The sequence below is a fragment of the Micromesistius poutassou genome, assembly GCF_964030765.1.
Source record: "Micromesistius poutassou genome assembly, chromosome: 12".
NCBI lineage: Eukaryota > Metazoa > Chordata > Actinopteri > Gadiformes > Gadidae > Micromesistius > Micromesistius poutassou.
The window spans coordinates 19185934-19207319 of NC_140282.1; the positions used below are offsets into that span (position 1 = coordinate 19185934).

The 21386-nt window shown below is 39.1% G+C and overlaps 2 protein-coding genes across 2 annotated transcripts in view; one reads left to right on the plus strand and one right to left on the minus strand.

Annotated features, from left to right (window-relative positions):
* kif18a (kinesin family member 18A) overlaps positions 1-3351 on the minus strand; it is a gene marked incomplete at its 5' end in the record, with an annotated part of 14806 nt that extends 11455 nt beyond the window's left edge. The window contains one exon of the mRNA XM_084476388.1: positions 3265-3351. Within this exon, the coding sequence (XP_084332514.1) occupies positions 3265-3351 (87 nt within the window). The remainder of the gene's footprint in view (positions 1-3264) is intronic.
* A 4553-nt stretch (positions 3352-7904) lies between these two features.
* Positions 7905-21386, plus strand: part of mettl15 (methyltransferase 15, mitochondrial 12S rRNA N4-cytidine) — a gene marked incomplete at both ends in the record, with an annotated part of 36457 nt that continues 22975 nt past the window's right edge. The window contains one exon of the mRNA XM_084475744.1: positions 7905-8138. Coding sequence (XP_084331870.1) covers positions 7905-8138 — 234 coding nt within the window. The remainder of the gene's footprint in view (positions 8139-21386) is intronic.

Below are 21386 nucleotides of genomic sequence, written 5' to 3' on the forward strand. Positions count from 1 at the left end.
ATCTTGCACCCGCTAGTTATAATGTGCATCAAGGACGGTCACCGATTTATCAAACACTTTTTTGGCTTTGCATTGGTTGACGGTAAATTCTAATGTTCCCAGACCTAAAAGACGATGAGGGATCCAACAACTGTTTGCCCTCTCTGCTCACCATTCACTACCTTTATGTTCTACTATGTTATCAGTAGCGACCATTGTCACTTGGTGTGTGCGCACGCGCGCGCGCGCACACACACACACACACACACACACACACACACACACACACACACACACACACACACACACACACACACACACACACACACACACACACACACACACACACACACACACACACACACACACACACACACACACACACACACACACACACACACACACACACCCCCCTTGGCAATTAGCCGAATGCAGAGCACCTGAGGAACAGGTGGAGAAGGTTAAATAGCTTAAACAGCTCCTCCACTCACTCAGGGCTCTCCAGCCATGGGGCTCACGTGTGGAGAGACCGGTCCTTCCGGGTGACGGGACCATCAATTCCTCCCAGATTTTGGTTATCTTTGTACTTTTGATTTTGCCTGGTTAAATCGGGTCCTGATTGGAGCAGGCGGTTCACTCCCCAAGGCGGGTTGCCATCCATCCATCCATTTTTATTTTTATTTTTATTTAACCTTTATTTATCCAGGTGAGTCCCATTGAGACCTTTAGCCTCTTTTTAGAGGGAGCCCTGACATAAAGATACAGTGGGGAGAACAAGTATTTGATACACTGCCGATTTTGCAGGTTTTCCCACTTACAAAGTTTCACTGTACATACATACCTCGGTTTTTATGTTTTTCGGTACAGCAGTTTGCTTTTTTTATTAAATTTTTTTTAAAATTAGATTTATTAAATTGTATCAAACAAATGCCTTACACAAATGAAAAGACAAATACAATTACAATTGAGGATAAAAACACAATAAAGTCCAGGACTTATTTCCATTGTGGTCCTCAACAGAAAACATCAGGACAAGACAAGGCAGTCACAGAGTGTGTGATAATCAATAAAAACATTTTACAAAAAAAAATAAAAAGTGTGTGTGTGTATATATATATATCCCGGTACATACCAAAATGAAACGTGCATCAAACCATTAGACCCGTACCAATTTCGGTACGAATGAGTGTTGTTACACCCCTAATATCAGAACATGTTTGTATATTTTGTCCCTATTAAAAATATGAAATGTAGAATTTCATAAGAGATTGCATTGAAAGTAGTTATTTGGTGACTGCTAGGGTGTTATATGTTGTTTCTTGGGTGTTCTGGATGGTTTGCTATGTGTTCTAGGTGGTTGCCAGGGTGTTCTGTATGATTGCTAGGGTGTTCTGGTATGTCGTTAGGGTGTTCTAGCTGGTTGCTAGGGTGTTCTGAGTGGTTGCTAGGGTGTCATTTTTGGTTGCTATGGTCTTATATGTGGTTCCTTGTGTACTAGGTGGTTGCTTTTACAAATTATCAATGTGACAAAGCGTTAGCTGGAGCTAAAACAAAGAAAAAACTGGAGGCAAATAAAAAATTGGGACCTAGGAAGACCAGGTGATGGACCTTGTAACTCTTGACCAGAGACGATCATAAACCAAAGTACTGCAGGGGGTACTCAAAAAAGCTGACTATCATTTTTGTTTCACCCTGAGCAACTTCCAATTCTGAAAGCTAATTCTCAAAATATAAAATTGGTGGGTGAAATGAGAATCTGTGAGAAAGAAAGTGCATCCAGAAACTCCAAAATGTCTTCAGTTTCAGGAGGAATATATTTCAATGGGATTCACCTCTACATGCTCTGACCCTCCCCTGGCGTTGTGCTTCTTTTGTGGGTACAAATTAGCAGTATGTTGCTATAAAGTATAGTATGTGGGTCATTTAGGTTTAGGGGTCAGTTTTTAAGGTTTTCAGAAACTTTGAAGGTACAGGTAAAACTATCTCAATGGACCTCAAGGCAAAAAGATTCAGCATGTCAAATAAGGCCCAGATACTAAGTTCACTTTTTTTTTTATAAAACGGGGTGAGGGGCTTGGCTGTTAAAGGACAATTCCGGTATTTTGAACATTGAGGCCCCTTTCTGGTTTGTCTAGGATGAAACAGAGTGGTTGACACCCAAATTTTGACTATTGGTCCTGTCTCGGGTATTTGGCTCATTTAGAATCGTCCATGCCTGCTTCAGAATGGCTGGCTACGGGCATTCACAAACCTGTCCTTAAAACAACCCTAAACGATTGTTTTCAGAAATGTGCAACTCACCGAGTGGTTAGTGGTGTTCATTTGATGTTCCAAATCAAGTATCGTAGCGAAATACAGTTTCTGTCGTGTTTTATTTGGCATTTTGTAAATCCATTGATTTCTGTTGTAAGACTCATTGCTCGTTGACTGGAAATGGGAAGGGGGACTGGTTGTAGTATTTTCGCTCGGTTCTAGCCCTACTGTTAAGATGGAGAACCGAGCGAAAAGACTACAACCAAAGGTAAACAACCCCATTTCCGTTTCTGGTTTAATGGGATTTACAAAACGATACGACACTTGGAACATCAAATGTACACAACTAACCACTCGGTGAGTTGCACATTTCTGAAAACAATCGTTTTAAGGACAGGTTTGTGAATGCCCGTAGCCAGCCATTCTGAAGCAGGCATGGGCGATTCTAAATGAGCCAAATACCTGAGACAGGACCAATAGTCAAAATTTCGGAGTCAACCACTCTATTTCATCCTAGACAAACCAGGAAGGTTTGTCTAGGATGTCCAATGTCCAAAATACCGGAGTTGTCGGTATGACCACGAGTTATACCAAACTTTTTTGGAAACCTCATTACTTCCAATGTACATATGCTCATTTATTTTGACAACTCCCAAGTGTTCAAGTATGGAATTATTGATTTTAGCGTGTTTATCCCATTCACATTCCATAAAACATAATATCAATATTTTAAAAAAAAAGTATACAAAATGTTAGAATTGTAGGAATCCTGCAGCTCACTGATATATGTGCAAATCTTTGCAATGGGCTTGGTTTTTATACCTGCAACACTGTAGGAGATAACTTGCTTTGCAACTACACTAATAAGTATGACATAATACTCACTTATAATAATGCTCACTTAATAATAAGTATGATAGATAATAGGAGTTTACTGCTTTAGCTGCAAACGCAATGTCAGTCTAGGCTACAGTATGTAACGACTCAAAAACACATTATAGAATGTAAAAAATTTAAAGCAATGATATTTACCTCAAGGTACGAGCAGGCAACTTCAAACACTTTCTCCTCTTTGACGTCCTCCATGCGTTTATAAAGCTCCTTCATGGTGCGATACATGACTCCGGGCTCATCAGGGGACCCTAACATTGTATGTGTTTTTCCTGCCCCTGTGGCTCCATAGGCAAACACTGCAAAGAAAAACAAATTAAAAGATGGAAAAAAATATGTTAAAACCACATTATCAATACTTTTATCAATCACAAAAGGTTGATCAACTTCTTGTTCTGAACTAGGGGTGTAAATTGGAGCCGTCATGAAGATTCGATACGATATTGATTTCTTAAACCAACGATTTGATTATTTTCGATCCCCACGATACGATTCTATACTCCATATTTGTTTTGTTTTTTTACATTATATCTATATAATATCTATCAAATAAATAATCATTTGCCTTTAATTGCGAATACAGAAACAGTATTCTATACACAATTTAGTGTTTACTGTGCAGGTCTAGTATGGCAATCAGCCTATTCACTGTAATCAAAAAAATAAATAAGAAAAAGATCTATATATATATATATATATATATATATTTTTTTTTTATAATCGATACTCTCGCGGACGAATCAATGCATCGAATCGTTGGCTGTATAAGTGATTAATCGATACAAATCTATTAATATTTACACCCCTATTCTGAACCTTGAGTTCCCTTCATCTCAAAAAGTGCAACTGGATCGGGATCTAGGGACCGTGCAGTTGTCACACACTGCCTGAAGTATATACTGTTTGTGGGACCTGCTTCAGTGCATATGAGACATGGAACATCTTGCTAGCTGTGTAGCTATTGGAGAACAAGTAGGCAGTGACACACCTGGTAAGCAGTGCAGTGCTGGTATGTAGTCACAGTAAAATTATGCTAATAGCTGTTTTGGGGATTGAACCATGGAATCCTTTCATTTGCATGTCACCGCGGTTGGACAATCCTCCTCCAACCAGTCAAATATCCAGTTTTGGCACACACACACCTAACGGAATGCTTTAACTATCCATTCTTCCATTCTAACAATAGGTTTTGTCTTTACACTGAAGTGCAAGGAAATTTGCATGCAAGTTCGGCTTTTTTTTTTAAAACTGAGATTATGTTTCTCGAGTGGTTATACCAACCCTTGCTAGTGTAACTTTGTGTCACACAGTTGCCACAGTTAGTGGACAGAAGCCTGGCATTGAGTTTTCAGAAGTCTGCAGACTATCTACTGGGAAGGGTCTCACACATTGCGAATTTAACAGTTAATGACCGGTTGACAGCTGTCGTTATTGGTCCTAATAGAAAAATCTGAATTAGCATTCATAGTCGGGGTGCATCAACATGAATTGTTGGCCATCAGGTGTTCAGCAGATGTACCTAATAGAGAGTGTGTCCAAAAAGTCCAAAAAGATACTAAGTAAATAATAACATAAATAAGATAAAGTTAAACACAAGAAAAAAATAATACAAAAACAGCGACTTATCACGAGAAATTACCTGTGCAGTTGAAACCAATCATGAAACCATCCAGTACACCTTTCGTTGTGTTCTCAAAAATCTCTTGTTGCGTAGAGTTTTCTCCAAAAACATTGTCAAACACAAATTTTAGGTCTTTGTTAACCGCCCTGACTTTTCTTTTTTGCACTTTGGGTATTCCAAAAGATGACATCTGATTGTCCTTGGGGTCAAATATTAACATGCGGTTATCCACAACATGGACAACGTTCCTCGAGTCGTCCCCCTTTTCTTTGCTGTTGACCGGCCTGACTCTGACAACCACCTTGACATGGTTGCACACATCAGCTGGCATCATGAATCTTCTTCTGAAACTCTGAAGAAAAAACAAACAAACAATGGAAATAATAGTGAATGAGTTTGGAATGAGTATGTTTAAATAAGCATTAAACTCAAATATTAGTCAACTGTACTTGTGAATAGGTCTCACAAATCGGAAACATGTTTATCAAAAGTCTATCGGGTCTACATGATAATCCAGCCCAGGTTTGTGGTTTTCAATATAGACCTGCTCTTACGTGGACTAGAAAAGGTAGACAAGTCTAAAATACAATGAACCATTGATTTCACAAACAAGAGGCATCACAAATCTGAAACATGTTTATAACGATCACTTTTGGGTCCATAAGATATCCCTGATACTCCTGGTTTGGAGAGCTTCGTTTTCATTCTATACCCAGTCTCACATGGACTACAGAACAGAACAACAAATGTCCTGACAGATTCACAAAACAATAACATTCAGGTATTGTTAAATCAGTCGTTGCCCTCATTCTCATCTTCAGACCGATAAGTTGCAATTTGATTAACGAAAGCGAATCTGAAACACGAAACCATCGCATCCAAGACACACACCCGACAGACACCCGACAGACACCCGACAGACACCCGACAGACACCCGACAGACACCAACACCACAACAGCAGTGCAGACATCTTCCAAACGTGCAATTCAAACCCGTTGATACTTTTATACCGATTTTTTATTTTTATTTCCTGCTTTGGACTTTCGCTGCCGTTAACCTGTTGTCAGCAACTATCAAATTAAATAATAAAACAATAAAAGACAACAACAACAACACAACCAGACAGGCTAGTTTAAAAAGCTAACGCCAGGAACCGTTAGCACGAGCGCGTTAGCCCAAGCAGCTAAAACCGATTCTGTGCACTTGGAACGAACTCCAAAGAAGTACGCGTTAGACCTCACCTCGACTCAATAGAAAGCGATGTTCATTCGTGCATCGGGCACAGTTGCGGTAGTGGAGTAAATGGTAAATACGCCAGGCGACGGATCGCTGAGCAACAGACGAGCGCCAATAATTTGAAAAAGCCCTCTTCCCCCGGAAGCGCAAAGGCGTCCGCAGGCGGCGTCTGATTGGACGGACGGGTCACGTGACGTCAGTACGCGCCGCCGGGGGTGGGAGGAGTCAAAGCTCGCCGGCCGAGGTAAGCTAACAACACCAAACCAAGTTCCCAAGCTTGGATAACACATACATACATACGCTTATCACTTTGTGTCAATGTTTCCCGCAGCAGTACCCCCATTGAGCTATTTAGCTAACACACAACAGTTTGTTGTTGTTGCTGCTGACTGTGTAATAACTCAGCGACAGTTACGGATCTATGCCACTGTCTCTGTATTTGTTGCGTTCTTGGTGTGATTTAACAACAGCCAAGGTTGTGACAGCTAAAGACCCAAACATCTCCCCGCCGTCCCTCAGCGGACTACTCCTACGTTTTATTTTATTTTAAAGAACACCTAATTACATTAGTTACATTATCGACGACAATAACCAGACAACTGCATTGAACCCCCAGTCGTTAATGACCTAAGAGCATTGTTAAACACGAGAGCAACTAACCACGTGTGTGGTTAGTTGTGTCATCAACATGTGTCATCAACACTGGGTGAACATGTCCTTGGTGGAGTCGTTTCACTCCTCGTTTCCATTGGAAATATTTACGCATGTTCAAGTTGGCTGCACACACCACTTGAAATTGTCAATTTGATGTACTCCGTAAGCGATATGTATGTAGATATAAGTCAAGGTCCGGATTTAGCATGCATCCAGCATGTCAGCATGGATCCAGCGGATGCGACATGCCATGAGTCCATCACCTATCAGCTGTGATGGGGAAAATGTGATGCTGTTGTCTGTTTGCAAGTTTTAATAAGGGAAAGCCTTTGCTTAGAACTATACAACAGGATTCAATCTCACTATCTCATTAGGATAGTTCACAATATGTTGCAATACAATGGAAAGGTGTCAAGTTCTTCTGTTTTCGAATCAAACCTAATAAATATTGGGTCATGAGTACTGCAGGTAACATCAATAGGGTTCAAGTCGCTACAGGTAAACGTTTAGGGTCATATGTGTGTTAATTTAACTCATTGCTATTGTTGGGGATTGTCTTGTGTTTTAAAGGTAACATAATACGTCATTCAGAGCAAGTTTGACCACCGTTATGTTATATTCTAACTGGACATGAGTCTCCACAATATGCACAATGGATTTGAAGGGCAATAGTGGAATTTCCAGATACCTTCTCCTTACTTGTCTTTGACAGACAATCAAGACATTTTGCATGTTGTGATTAACCCATTTCAATGGCCTTTTGTGTAATATCCAATCAGACAAAAAGTTTTTGACCAATGGCTATAGATGAACATGTAAAGGAGTGGAGGGAAATCCACCTTTTGTGCTGAGCATTTCTGAGGCTAGACTATTTCACAATATAATTATAATAGGTTATAATAAGTTTAATCAATATATGTGTATTTCCTCTTCATGGTGATCTCTTAAACTCACATGGACATTAATTAACATCAATATGCAATCATGTTGGATTGCTTTTGAATTTGTTTTTCAAGGTTTTCAGGTTTTAGCAGAATAGCTGAAGTATTTCAGGTTTAGTGTTCAAATAATATTTTATTTTACCAATCGCTCTACTTGTTTAACACATTTTTAGGTCTTGGGTATAGACACAGACTCGGTACTGCACACTGTTTTTTTTTTTTTTTTTTAAAAACATTACATTTTTATTTTCTTCTTCCTTATTCAAAGAAAAATATATTTACCTAATTTATTTTCTCTTCTTTTTCTAAAATGCTTTTGTCAGGATCATGAAGAACCTCATATTCAGACTCGCCAGCTTCAGTTCAAGAAGTGACACTTCTACAGCACGTAGGACGAGACTCCACGGGAGATTCTATCTGCAGCACGTTTGGGCATCTGGTTTGTCCTGCAGACATTGCCACCAGAGTACATCAAAACCTCCTCTGATCGACCAACAGCCACTTCACAAGCCTGTGATGTTGAACGAGGTGCTTCATTGCTTAGACATCCAACCAGGACAGGTAAAGTCCCTTTATCTTAATATTTCAGTGTGGCTTCAGGATTTGGCCTTTTGAGTGTTATTCACTAACATACGTAAAACCACATTCCATAGCCTTATCTTTGTTTTTTATTTTAATACCTATTACATGTGTTTTATTGTCTCGAATGATGTCCTTTAGTTCAGGGTGGTTTTGTTGTAGACAGCAGGACACTACAGAATGATTTAAACTGTAGGCTAATACAGATGTGTGCTCTGCTGATCAATATGGAAGCTGGTCAGTCAGCTCACCTCTGCAATACAGAATACAATACAGGCGAATAAAGTATAACCTAAATAAGAGCCATGTGGTACACCAAATTCTAACCTTCATTATAGTGACCAAAAAATTGCACTGTAGCCATATTCTTGAGGAGTGCAGTCTCTGTATTGTGCATCATTCACTTTTTCTTCCAAAGATGACTCAACAAAAGGCTAAGTCATCCCTGGGATGTGGATGATTTCAGTATGACAGATTCACAACTACATACAAAGTTCCTTTTGATAGAAAAGGTAACTCCTACTCACACTAAACAAATATGTTCCCTCTCGGATATTGGTATTTCTCCGGGGGGAAAAAATTATTCCCTTGTTACTATTTTGTAGATATTTTATTGAGTTTCAGCCTTTGTTGTCAGAATAATTACTCTATTTATATTTGTAATGGTATTCCTGCTTATTACTATTAATACACCTGCTCCGTTTCATATCTATCCACTCCACCACTGCTCACAGATCACAAAATAAGTTTCGGAAAAATATCTGCATAAAAATATATAAATATGTACACACTTGCAATGGCTGTCACATTATTGTCGCAGTAACAGTGGAATATCGAGCAATTGTTTACCATGATTATCCCACATGATGGTCATGGCCATTCCAATTTGTGGTTGTGTTAAAAGTTACTCACCTCATCGCACTTACTTTGCTGGTAAGTGCAGTAGGGCTTTGACTTGCATCCTAGGTGTCGAATGATATTGATTATTTATTATAGTTATTGATACAAATTTATGAGAAATTATACATTTTATATACACATGTTATTTACATAACATGATGTAATATTTGTTTAAAATAATAAATAAAGAGATTTTGACCCACAATCTGCTTATTGGCACAAATACAATATGATGGGTGCTATGCTCATAATATCTGTTTTGCCTGTAAACCATGAAAGAATACATTTGTAATTCTCTTAATGCGGGAGAAAAGCAGTTCAAGCTGCTGTAGGTACGTTTCAAGAGCAAATAAACAATAGAGGGGAAGAAAGCAAGATTTTGAAACATCCCAAATTATGTCTTCTCCCTATCAACATATCAAAAATAGGTACATCTATTTTTAAGTAGAATAATTTGGTTGATCCTCAATATACTAACCCTTGTTTGAAGGAATCTCAGAAATATATTTCACAAGATCATAGAACAAATTCATATTTTATGTTTTTTCTTTACGCAGGTGCAACATTCTGTTTAGACACTTTAGGTGGCTGGGGTGTTAGTTGCCTGGCTTTCACTCAATGTATGTACTCTCAGGACAGATGGGCATGAGTCAAAAGCCTTCTGGTACTGTGGACAACTCGGGAACTGAAGCCTTCACTTCTTATTACACGGCCAAGGCAAGTGGGGGCCATGGGTCAACAAGTTAGTCAGGAATTTGTGGCACTGTAGTTGGCAGGACACAGGGTGCTGCATCGCTCCTGTTTGAACTTTAACACCTCAGACCTCCTCTGCAAGCCGCCCATTTGCCAACTGTCCGAAGCCGGCTTACCATTCTTGCAGCACATACAAGACTGCCCCTTGATATAATGCGTGATATATATATATATATATAGTATCGTGAAATGGTATTTTATAAAGGCACATTATCTGCTTTTAGCTTTTCATACATAATATTTGGACTGAACTGGTAGTGAGCCATCATCCTGCACCCCACTTCATACAATTTCCAGCCAATCATGGGTCAGTAGTAGGCAATTCATGAATGACTGCCAAATGGGGAAAAAATTAACCCTCTGTCAGGTCATTCATTAACCACTTAAATCACAGAAATACTACGATTATTTTTTTTGAAAGGCTATTGTAAAGCAATCATCCATGTGTTTCTCTTGTCGGTCTAGCCAGAGTGCCTAATGGAGGGCTTAAATAATGACGGGTATCTGAGAGCAAATACTGCAATTGCACCTAAGTGGCTAAGTGGGGCCTTTCAGCGCTCTGCCGCCTCCCTTGCATGATCAAACCTTTCCATTGATATATCTGCAGGTAGAAAACCCGTCGCTTTTTGTTTGTCTTTTTGAGAGTCTTATGGATGGTTTGCATCAGTCCATTTTTGTCACATTTTCAATGTTTTTAATGTTATATTTCTGCATATTCTATATGTTGTGTGGACGCATAGTGACCATCAGTAATAACACCCAGTTTTTTTAGTTTTTTAACAATGAATAGGCTATTTACTTTGGAATGCCCTTCAAGTAAATATAAAATAAATACATTCATAAGATAATATGCTCATGATAAATAATAAATATGGCTATATAGGCAATATATATAAATATAAACAAGTAAAGAGATCAATAAATAAATAGTTTTTTATTAAATAATTCATGTCTTACAAAGGACACTTTTATTTCCCAGCTGTTTTTATATCCATCTGTTATTTTCAAATGAGTGTGAGGGGGGGCTTGGTTATTTCATAGATTCAGACCAAAGCAACAGCACCAGAACAGCATCAAATCATTGAATATACAGCAGCACTGAATATACGAGAGGCCGCAAACATTCTGGGGGACAGAAGCACTGTAGGCGCGTGTGTGGTGCGTTCTACTCATGGATTTTCATAAGACATTATAATACATCCACATGCAGGGCCGTTCCAAGCCTTTTTGGTGTCCTAGGCAAAATCATTGTAAGGTGCCCCTCTATAGTCCAACATGCCCCAACATTACCTTACATCGCAAACTTGACCCCTGTCAAAAAAGTGTTATTAGAATTTTCTTACGCTTGGCTGTTTATGGTTGACACCCTGTTGTCCTGTCCTGTCTATGGGTACAACTAGCGCGGCAGCAGGTTTGAACCGGAAACACAAATGACCGCTTCGGGAAACCTGGAAGTCAGCAGACTACAATTATGGACTCTTCTTTTTTATGGATAATGGTGGATTATAATTAACACTCACGTAGATGGGAATGAGCTCCACGAGGTAAATTTGAATAATAGCTTCATGATTTATCAGCACCTTTCTAATGAGTGGCACAGTAATTTCTACTTAAACAAATGTTTTGTTCGGGCCCGATAATATCAAACCACTTTTAAAGATCTTTGACCTTGAATCTCTAAGGGGGCAAAATCGTGTGTCTAGAGACCCCCCACAATACATGACAATCAGTGTCAACTTCAGCCCTCATTTAAAAAATGTAAATGTATTACTTTATTCAACTATATTGAATAAGTTTTATCATTATATTTACATTTATTTATTTATTGCTTCATTTATTTTTTTCAGTATTTATTTCATAGCAATATTTATGGATTATGTTTTTATTTATTTAATGTTGATCTAAATGGCATTCCATAATTTTGGACTTGTGGCTGATTATAGTCCATTTACTAGATAAAGATGGAGATGTTTTCAAGAGTTAATGTCAACACAAGACATTTGCACTCCGTAATCACCACAACCTGTTATTAACACACTATCGATGGTGCTGAAGTATGTACATACACATGCACACACCATGCTCACAATTATTTTTTTCAGTCAAGGCTCAAGTTTTGGTTACAAGTCCCAAGTTATCTCAAGTCTTTGGTCATGAGTCAAAGTCAAGTCTCCCGTCTCTTATGGTTGTAATAGAGTTGCAACAATCCCACTTTTTTTAGATTCCGAGCAACATATCTTTGAATAGTCCGATACCAATTCATTTTTCATTTTTTTTACAGGCTACACAGTAGCGTGTACGTTCTGCACATCGGGTGGCACTAGTCTGGTGCCAGTAATCCAAAACATGAAAACAGGAAATGACGGAACGGAGTGCAGACCATAAATGATCAGATTAGAAAAAACATTTCCACATTTCAACTCCATTTCCACGCAGGCATGGCTTCCAGAAATATGTAGAAATATCCCAAAAATGCGATGCAACAAGTGTAGTTTGTAACTCTGCGCCATCTCTGTTTAAGTGGTTTGTTTACCCTTGTCACTTCCACCCCTCCCACACACTGCAGAGATTCACTAGCACACCACCAATCAGGGTATCCAATGGCTCCAGTCCTGTGTTCCATGATTAAGGTTAATGCACCCGAAATTCAATAAAGATTTGCACACAAATCACAAAGAGGAGGAGTCTCAAGTCAAGTCTCAAATCACTGTTTGTAAGACTTAAGTGTGACTCAATTCCAAGTCACAATCTCGCGTCCTCATCTCACGTCCCCATCTCCCCATCACACACACACACACACACACACACACACACACACACACACTTAATACACCTTCATTATCATTTAAATATAAAACACGGCTTTTATATGTAATATTTCTGTATAATATATATATATATATATATATAATAACACATTGCTATCATTGAAGTTTATTTATAAGCCTTTATTACCTTATATTCACTAACATTCATCCACTTCTTCTAATGCCTTGACACCCCTTGTGGGGTATAGGCCGTCGACAAAGGATCTCCAGAGAACTCGGTCGCTGGCTTTCTTCTCTATCTGTGACCAGGTGCATCCCATCTTTTTGATGTCTGTCTGGAACTCCCTCTGCCTGGTGTTTCTCTTTCTCTTTCCCTGGGGGTTCCACGTAAGAGCCTGTCTGGTGCTATTCAACATTGGTTTACGACGGGTATGCCCAATCCATCTCCATCTTCTTTATCTGATTTTGTCTCTAGCTGGTGTTTGCTTTGTCCTCGTCCACAGGTCTTCATTGGTGATATTGTCTGGCCAATGGATTTTCAGAATTCTTCTCATGCATCCGTTTATGAAGGTTTTGTACTGTGGAATTTGTTGATCTCCAGGTCTCGGCTCCATATACCAGGACTGATTTTACATTTGAGTTGAAGATTCTTATTTTTGTTGGTTGTTGTACCTCCTTTGAGCGCCATATATTCTTCAGTTGTACGAAGGCTGCCCTTGCCTTTCCTATTCTGGCTCTGATATCTGCATCTGTCCCTCCCTCTTTGTTGATGATGCTGCCCAAGTAGGAAAAAGACTCCACTTCTTCCAGTTGTGTTTCTTCGAGTGTTATTGGCTCCCCCCTATTTGTGTTGTAATTTTTGTCTTTCCCTTATGTATGTTAAGGCCCACTTGGTTGCTGATGTTTCTACGAGTAGAGTTGTCTTCTCTTGTATCTGATGGTGATTGTGTGAAAGTAGTGCCAAGTCATCTGCGAAATACAGGTCTTCTAGTTGTGTCTATAATGTCCACTGGATTCCATTTGTCCTTCCTTCAGCTGCAGTTTTTATTACCCAGTCGATGACTAGGAGAAACAGGAATGGGGATAACAGGCAGCCCTGTCTAACCCCCGTCTTGATTGTTGTCTTGATTGTTGTCTCTCATTTATAACTCCACAAGTCATTCCCTCATAGCTGCTTTTAATCATGTCATTAGTTTAGTGGGCACTCCATGATTTCTCAATAGTTTCCAGACAGTCTCTCTGTGCACACTATCAAAAGCTTTTTCGTAGTCAACAAAGTTCTAAGGTTTGTTCAATGATTATACGAAAGGTGGCAATCTGGTCGACACATGACCGTTTTTTCCTAAATCCTGGTTGTTGGTCTCTTAGTTGTTGGTCCACTACGTCTTTCATTCTATCCAGTATTATTCTATTTAGCACCTTCCCTGGTACCGAGAGTAGTGTGATCCCTCTATAGTTGGCACACTTTCCAAGGTCACCTTTCTTGGGTATCTTGTTAATAAAGCCCTCTTTCCAGTCTGGTGACAGTTTTTCTTCATCCCATACCTTTCTGAAGAGTGGATGTAGCATTTCTACGGTAGTGATAAAAATGTCACAAGATCACAAGATCTCTGCAAAAATGAAAAAGTATGGAAAATCCTCCTGTGGTTGCAGGATGCTTAGTTTGGGGACCTTCGCCAGAACAGATGAATGAGCCTTCAGCTGTGAGACCTGGGGAAGAACCCAACATTTTAGTTGCAAGGGACAGAAGCTCTTCCCATGCAGTCTCACCACACTCAACCTTGTGGAATTAACATGGGCATAAGTATTATACTAACTGATGTTTTGGGTTGAATGTCAGAAACTCTCCAAACAAATTCCATTTTTGGAGAGGTATTTATTTGTCATGGGTAGTTAAAACAACTTTCACACAGCTCTCTGCTTCAAAGAAAAGTTTAAAATTGTTTTCACACCGACCTATAATTATCAAACAGTACAATGTTCTCATCATACTATGATGCCGTATTACAAATCGTGGAATTGGAAGTAATGAAATCACAAACTAGAAAATGCTGTTCAGGAGAAAATATGCTCTTGTTGAACCATTCGTATCCGGTAATTTGACATTTTTGTTTCTAAATGTTGCTGCCCTACATCTTATTATCTGTTCAAACAGCTAGACTGTAGACAAACGGCTCAAAGATGTTATTTCCCATCTGTTTAGAAGTCAAGGTAGTGTAAAACTATAAATCATTAATATCCTGGCTTCTTCGTGCACTGTGCATTTCTTTAAGACTGTCTGCATACTAGGCCAAGCGACCAATACAAGTTGGACTTTCTTTCATTGAATCAATATTTCACAAATTGTGAATGTTTGACTTAAACATGCACTATGTAAGGGATTCCATCAGCAACCTCTAGGGGCTTGAATTGTAGGCAACGTCCACAAGCACATTTACAGACTACAGTAATTGGCTGAAAACAAAAGTTGCTCATTAATGTTATGTGAATTTTTTGTGTATTGCCATGTCAGAAAAAGCAGAAAACACTGTGAGCTAATGTCGTGCCTAGGTGTTCTTATGAAACTATGGACATTATAAGGAGCAATTGAGTCCTTGACAAAGGCATTTGCAGCACTTAGTGCTCCAACAAGGATTGAGGAACAGGGTCCTGGTCAGAATGGAAGGCTTAAGGCATGAGTCTTGGATCCTCCAGCCCCATTTCTCCGGTGGTAGCATATTTTCTATCCATTCCTGAAACTGTTTGTACACTCTGAATCAGTGAAACATGGCAGACAAAGATGTTGGTGTCCAGTTTGAGGGTGGATAGCTGTTTTGCAGTCAGTCACCTTGCCATAGAAACTTTTTAGCCTGATGTCATTGAGAGAGTCCTTTTCCTCCACCTTTGCAGATTAATATATTTGGCCTTTCCCCTGCTGCAGCCATTAAATCCTTGGAAGCAGATCATTTTTGAAAGTTACTGGCCTTTTCTGGTCATTTTTTCTAACCAGACCACAAGATACCCCATCCCAACTCCAAACATTCTGGATGTTGTATCACAGCCAAGCATGGCATGGCGAAAAAGATGTTGCTTACATCCTCATTCAACACATCTCATATCATCTGCATGCCTAATGTTCAAAAACCTGCAACTTGATGAAGAGGACTGCTTAGGCTGGGACATAAAGTACAGCTCTCTTGCAAATAGAGGTATAACTGAAGAATGAGGAGATTGTTGTCATCTCCTAGAAAGAGATTTATTTGCCTCAATGCTGCTGCCACTGCTGTTTGAACTATGAGCTCATCATTTACCTGAATCTCAACGTCTGACAGAAATTCCTACTTTTTCAACCTCGATGACATGGTTGATGTGAATGAAACTTTCCAGCCAGTCTTTGAATTCCTCCTTTTACCACCTCTAAGCTACACACCCAAGCTGGTGTGCTCCGTTCAACTGCCTCAGCTGGACACCTGGTACCGCCGTCACTAATGAGCAAGCAAAGGTTGCACAACAAAGTCACAACTCATCTCTGTTTTGGCACCGCAATGGTGAAACGAGCTCCCTGCCGATGTCAGGACTGCAGTTGCTCTACAGCTTCCACAAGAGACTCAAGGCTCACTTGTTCAGAGTTTACCTTGACTCTGCTTAGCCCCTTGTACTCCCATACTCTCCTAAAAAAAGTATAGTATGTATGTACTTAAAAATAGTAATTGTAGCATCTCAACCTAGCTATCTTTGTTGTATACGGGGAATGGGTTAACCTATAAATTGTTAGTGCTTGGCACTTGTTTCTATGAACATCCTTACTTAGCCCTTTGAGATCTTTGGATGAAAAGGGCACTATAAATAAAATGTATTATTATTATTATTATTATTTTTATTATTATTATTATTTGTCAGTACCGACAGTGATATATTGTTTCGGAAATTTTGGAAACTAACTATTACAATGTTCACATTATTTCTTGGTCCTGTGAGAGTTTTTCCAAAGATATTGACGTGCCTGGACCAACCAGCGCTTGAGCGTTTTCAGTTCATGACGAACAAGGAGCATCGCAGTCTGCCAAATAGGAGCAAAAAATAAAAAGAATGGTGGTGCCCAAGGAACGTGTAGCAATTTCTGGAGCAATCAAAATTATTTTCTTACGGAAAATGTCCAAAGATTAATCGAACTCTGCATAGAAAACTAGAATATAGATTCCCCTTAGTTCCAACCGCATCTGGCAAGAGCAGAGAGAGCATGAGCATCACTAAGATCGGCTGGAGTCTTTATTTGGAAGTAAATTGCTGTCTAGCCATTGCTAGACTGATATTCACTGCAAAAGGCAAACATGAATATCAGGATGGTATCACAAGGCTACGAAATGGGTGGAATATTGCTTTTAAGATGCTGTAGGTAAGATTTAACAGCTATTATTTGAGTGTAATTTGTTAGAAAGTGCATAATCATCAGTCACCCATCGTGAGTGAAATGCGCTGTGAGAATATCCATTTGGAAATAGCTGCACCTGTCTCTGTATGAACCTTATTAGATTTTAGACTGCTTCTAGGTCATTTCTGACAAATCAGTAGCCTGGAAATCCAGACCCACATCTAGAAGCTGTAGGGTCTGGCAACGAGTAATGAAAATGGCCCAACTCGAGGGGCGGCACCAAGCATGCATTTGAAAATATCACTAGATAGTCAAAATATCACCACTGCAGGCAATTGGATAACACTACGACCAATCAGAAGAGTACAAGGGGTGACGTATCCAGACCAGCAGAGCTAACCAATAGATAAGACTCTTGCCGTATTCCGCTTTTGGCCCGCCTATATCAGATACACCGATGTGATTGGTTAATGTTCGGATCCATGGGAATCAGGGAGTGAGTATATTGCGCGTTCCCAGAGTGACTCGCTGAGCAAATTGAAATTGTGCTCTCGCGAGAACTGGATTTCCAGGGTAACAAATCAGGGCATCTCTTACCGGATTGGTTTTGAGGAATTCATTTTGCCTGTCAATTACAGGTGCATGAAATGCAACACTTCTCAATGGTGGAGGGAGGGAGCAGAGAGGGAGGGGACATTCTTTTGGTTGTTTAGTTGTTTAGTCTACCTTTTTGCACTCTTCAAATCACCATTTGTTTACAATATTGTATGTAGAGCATATTGCACAATGCAAAACCCTACTCATCTGAATGGCACTTTAAGATGGTTGTAGACACCTACGGCAGGTCAGTGTCTACCTGTAGGCGGATAGGTCTACCTACCTACCATTCACTAATGACACTTTTAAAACTTATCAGCAGGAGAAACATTGTTGCTTTTGATTGGGGCTGTTTGCAATAGGTCAAAACATTGAAGAAGAAGAAAAAAAAAAAGAAACGGCCAGACGTATTTAATGTGTGGACATCTCAATTTTATTTTCATTTGGGCATTGAGCAGCATTCAGAAACGTATAGTTTTCGGACATCTCAGTAAATGATGTACCTGCCATTTTTTTTGCTCCCAATACTAGGTTCACATAATTTATGGGTCTGGGTCGTCCTGCACCCTGGATTCTGCGACATGCCGTGGTGTATCTGTGTCATTCATTGTTATTTGATTCCAGCTTCTAAAGTTTCAAAGAAAAATAATCCCCCTTTCATAAATTTTCTGTGGAAGTAAGAACTGAAGTTTATTTACATTATTTTGCAGTTTAGTCTTTATCTGACTTTACTGCATTGGTGTTACTCACATAATAGGCCATTTCGCTTATTTTGTCTACAAAGACCGGAACATGAAACAACATCCTTCATTCATTCTACCATTTGATTAATTTATTTTTTGACGCCTCAAATTGTTTAAAAGAAAGTGAACATGAATTGTACAAAGTCAATTTCCGCAAATTTTTGTGTGACGGCAGATCCGTTGATTGTTAACTTGCACTATTGTTCAGTACTTCTGGCAATGTAAAGTGTCTACAAGGTCCAAAAGATCTGCAAAATCATTTCATGCAATGACTTTGCCAAACAAAGTTCAGATGAAAAGCACTGTTGTTAGTGTATATAGTAATTATAAAACTGATATAATGAGTCTATAGTAATCACACTTTTCTCAAATGTGTGGATTGGTATGTAATTTAGTTTTCAGTTTCATTTACATTTTGTCTGTTTTGTTTTTGTTTCTAAACTTTTTGTTTAACTCCTCCTCTGTTTTTGGCCACACCAAGTAGTGAAAGAGGAGGTTGGTGAATAATTAATCCTTGTAATTAAACACTCCAGCTAGGGACGCTAGGGCTGATTGACGGCCAGATATTAGGCCCTTGTGTCGTAAGGTTGCAAGTTTAGTCTGAGGTTATCAGTGGCCAGAAGAGTCTTTCTCCCTCCCTGCTTCATTACTTTCACGAGTAGAGCATTTCATAGTGGAGTGATGGGGGTGTGGTGTGAAAGACAGTCTGGGACTTCATTAGCCAAATGGGCTGCCTCAGTCTATGAAGCACCAAATTGTTTGGCCCTGTTGAACAGACAACCCCCTTGTGGGTGCTTCACCACACTGTCCTGTTGCCATTCAGCCTCAGACATCTTTATTGCATACATTGTCACACTCAAACATCCTTTTCTGAAGCTACAAAATGATATGCGTCGTTGTTTTAGGCACGCACACATATTATATATAATATATAATATTATATGTCCAAGGCTTAATGATACCTTTTGTTTGTGGGCACCTTACAAATAGATTTTAAAGCTGTTGAAAGAAGGTCTTTGGGTTATCTTTCGGCTGAGTAAAAAAATGCTCATATGTATTTTTGAGTTTTTTAAGGCATTGGATTGCCATGCTATTGATGAGCATGATAATGATAGGCACAATAAACATGGCTCCATTAAAAAGGAAAGAGCTGAATCCTCTGCAAGGTGGACCCCCGGGAATCATTTCTGAATGCAGTCTTAAATGGTATTATTATTATTATATTATTATTAGTTTATTGGCATGCATGCAATATTGTTGGATGTGGGAAAAACAAACAGTGGGAAGCCCACCCAAATGCAGAATTGATGCTGTTATAGGGGTTGTATTAAAATATTTACATTTGCTTCTGGTGTGTGAGCGTGGCTATGCTAATCGGATGTATGCCCTGTGGAACTAGATGGAGATGACTCATTCTTGCAACACGTCTCTGATTAGAGTTCTCGGTGAGGCTCAGAAACTGCTTTGCTTTATTTGGATAGTCTTTTACATTATTTTAAATAATAGCACATTTTCAATATGAAGCAAATGTAATCATGTGGGTTTGACTCATGAAAAAATATTTATATATATATATATATATATATATATCCAGACATGTATTCATTCAAATTAAATTGTATATAAAGGTGCAATAGATAGTCAGAATTCTTTAGTGTCCACTTTTTCCTTTTTACTGCATTGCATGTTCTCAGCAACAACTGAGCTTGTCTAGTGTTTGTACAAATAAATGGAATTTAAAGTGTCATTTACATGAAATATAAGTGAATTCATCATAATTCGTGTTGATTCACACCAACATCATTCTGAAAGATTTATTTCTAAATAAAAATGTTACTTGGATTTAAAATTGTTCTCTGTAAAACGGCAACTAGCAGACTGAGAATAGTAACAACACAATGATAACATATACAACACAATATACAATAATATACAATATAATATACAATAACACATTAATTTAACGGACAACATGAAATGTTTCAGGCCTTAAAACTATTTTGGAGCAAAATGATTGATCTCCCATCGTGCAGGAGGTGATATTGGTAGCAGGGGTCTGCCGGAGCAGGCTGTTGTTTGAAAGGAGGTTGCGCGATAACGTTTATTGAATGATTAGTTCCTCAAGATGAAGACGAGTGTCTCAGCAGGAGAACTTTGAAGCAATTCATGAAAGTAAAAGATAGCAGTTGGAAAGGATTGATTACACTTTTACCTGGATCCTGACAGAAACGTTGTGTGGTGTTGCATGCTCCCGCTGGGGAGCCAGTCCCTATGGCCCTTTGCAATTGCGCCTCCTGGCCACGTCCACAATGTCTAGTGGTATCGACTTCCTGGTCACCAGCCTGAGCATGCCCACTAGCTACAACACCATGGTGCTCCTGCCCTCGGGAGTACACGTGCTCCAGCATGGACACCCAGTCATATGCGTGTTCCCCTTCTGACCAGGAAACTATATAAATGTTATTCACCATTTTCACTGATGAGCGGCATTGTGAGTGCGTTCAGTCCTTATAATACATCCATGTCAATAGTGCACTGCAGTCAATCAGCCTTGCAGAGATAAAGCAATGGAGAACAGCTACGCATCTAGGAATAAAGGAGATGGGGAAGTTACATTTATGGTTTTCAAATGTTATGTCCTCTTGATGCTAATCCCAAATTAATGACTACTGTCGCTCAGGCTGTGTCCTGCCCTTACAATGGGATGGAGGAAACAACTGATGATTAACGCCAACAAAGAGAGCTTCTATTTGTCCACTGTCCAGCTGTCTTTATCTTACCAAGGGAGGCAGGTAGTATGCTACTCCAGAGTGGTTTGGGGCAGTTGTTATGTATATCTAAGCATTAGCATGGTGAGGGTATAGACTAACTAACTATGTATAACTATCATATTTCATGTATCAATTCATATTGCGTTGCGCTTAGCAATTTAGCAAAATCGACTTTATGGAACCCAATTTTACAGACACAAATCAGACAAAAGTAAAAATATATATATTTTTAATGAGTCATTTGTATTTCTCACAGTCAATTTCTATGTCACATTAGAAGTATTTTAAAGTTATTCAGGCTGGCACAAGGTAAAACCTTATCGTTACTCACAATAGTCAAATAAATG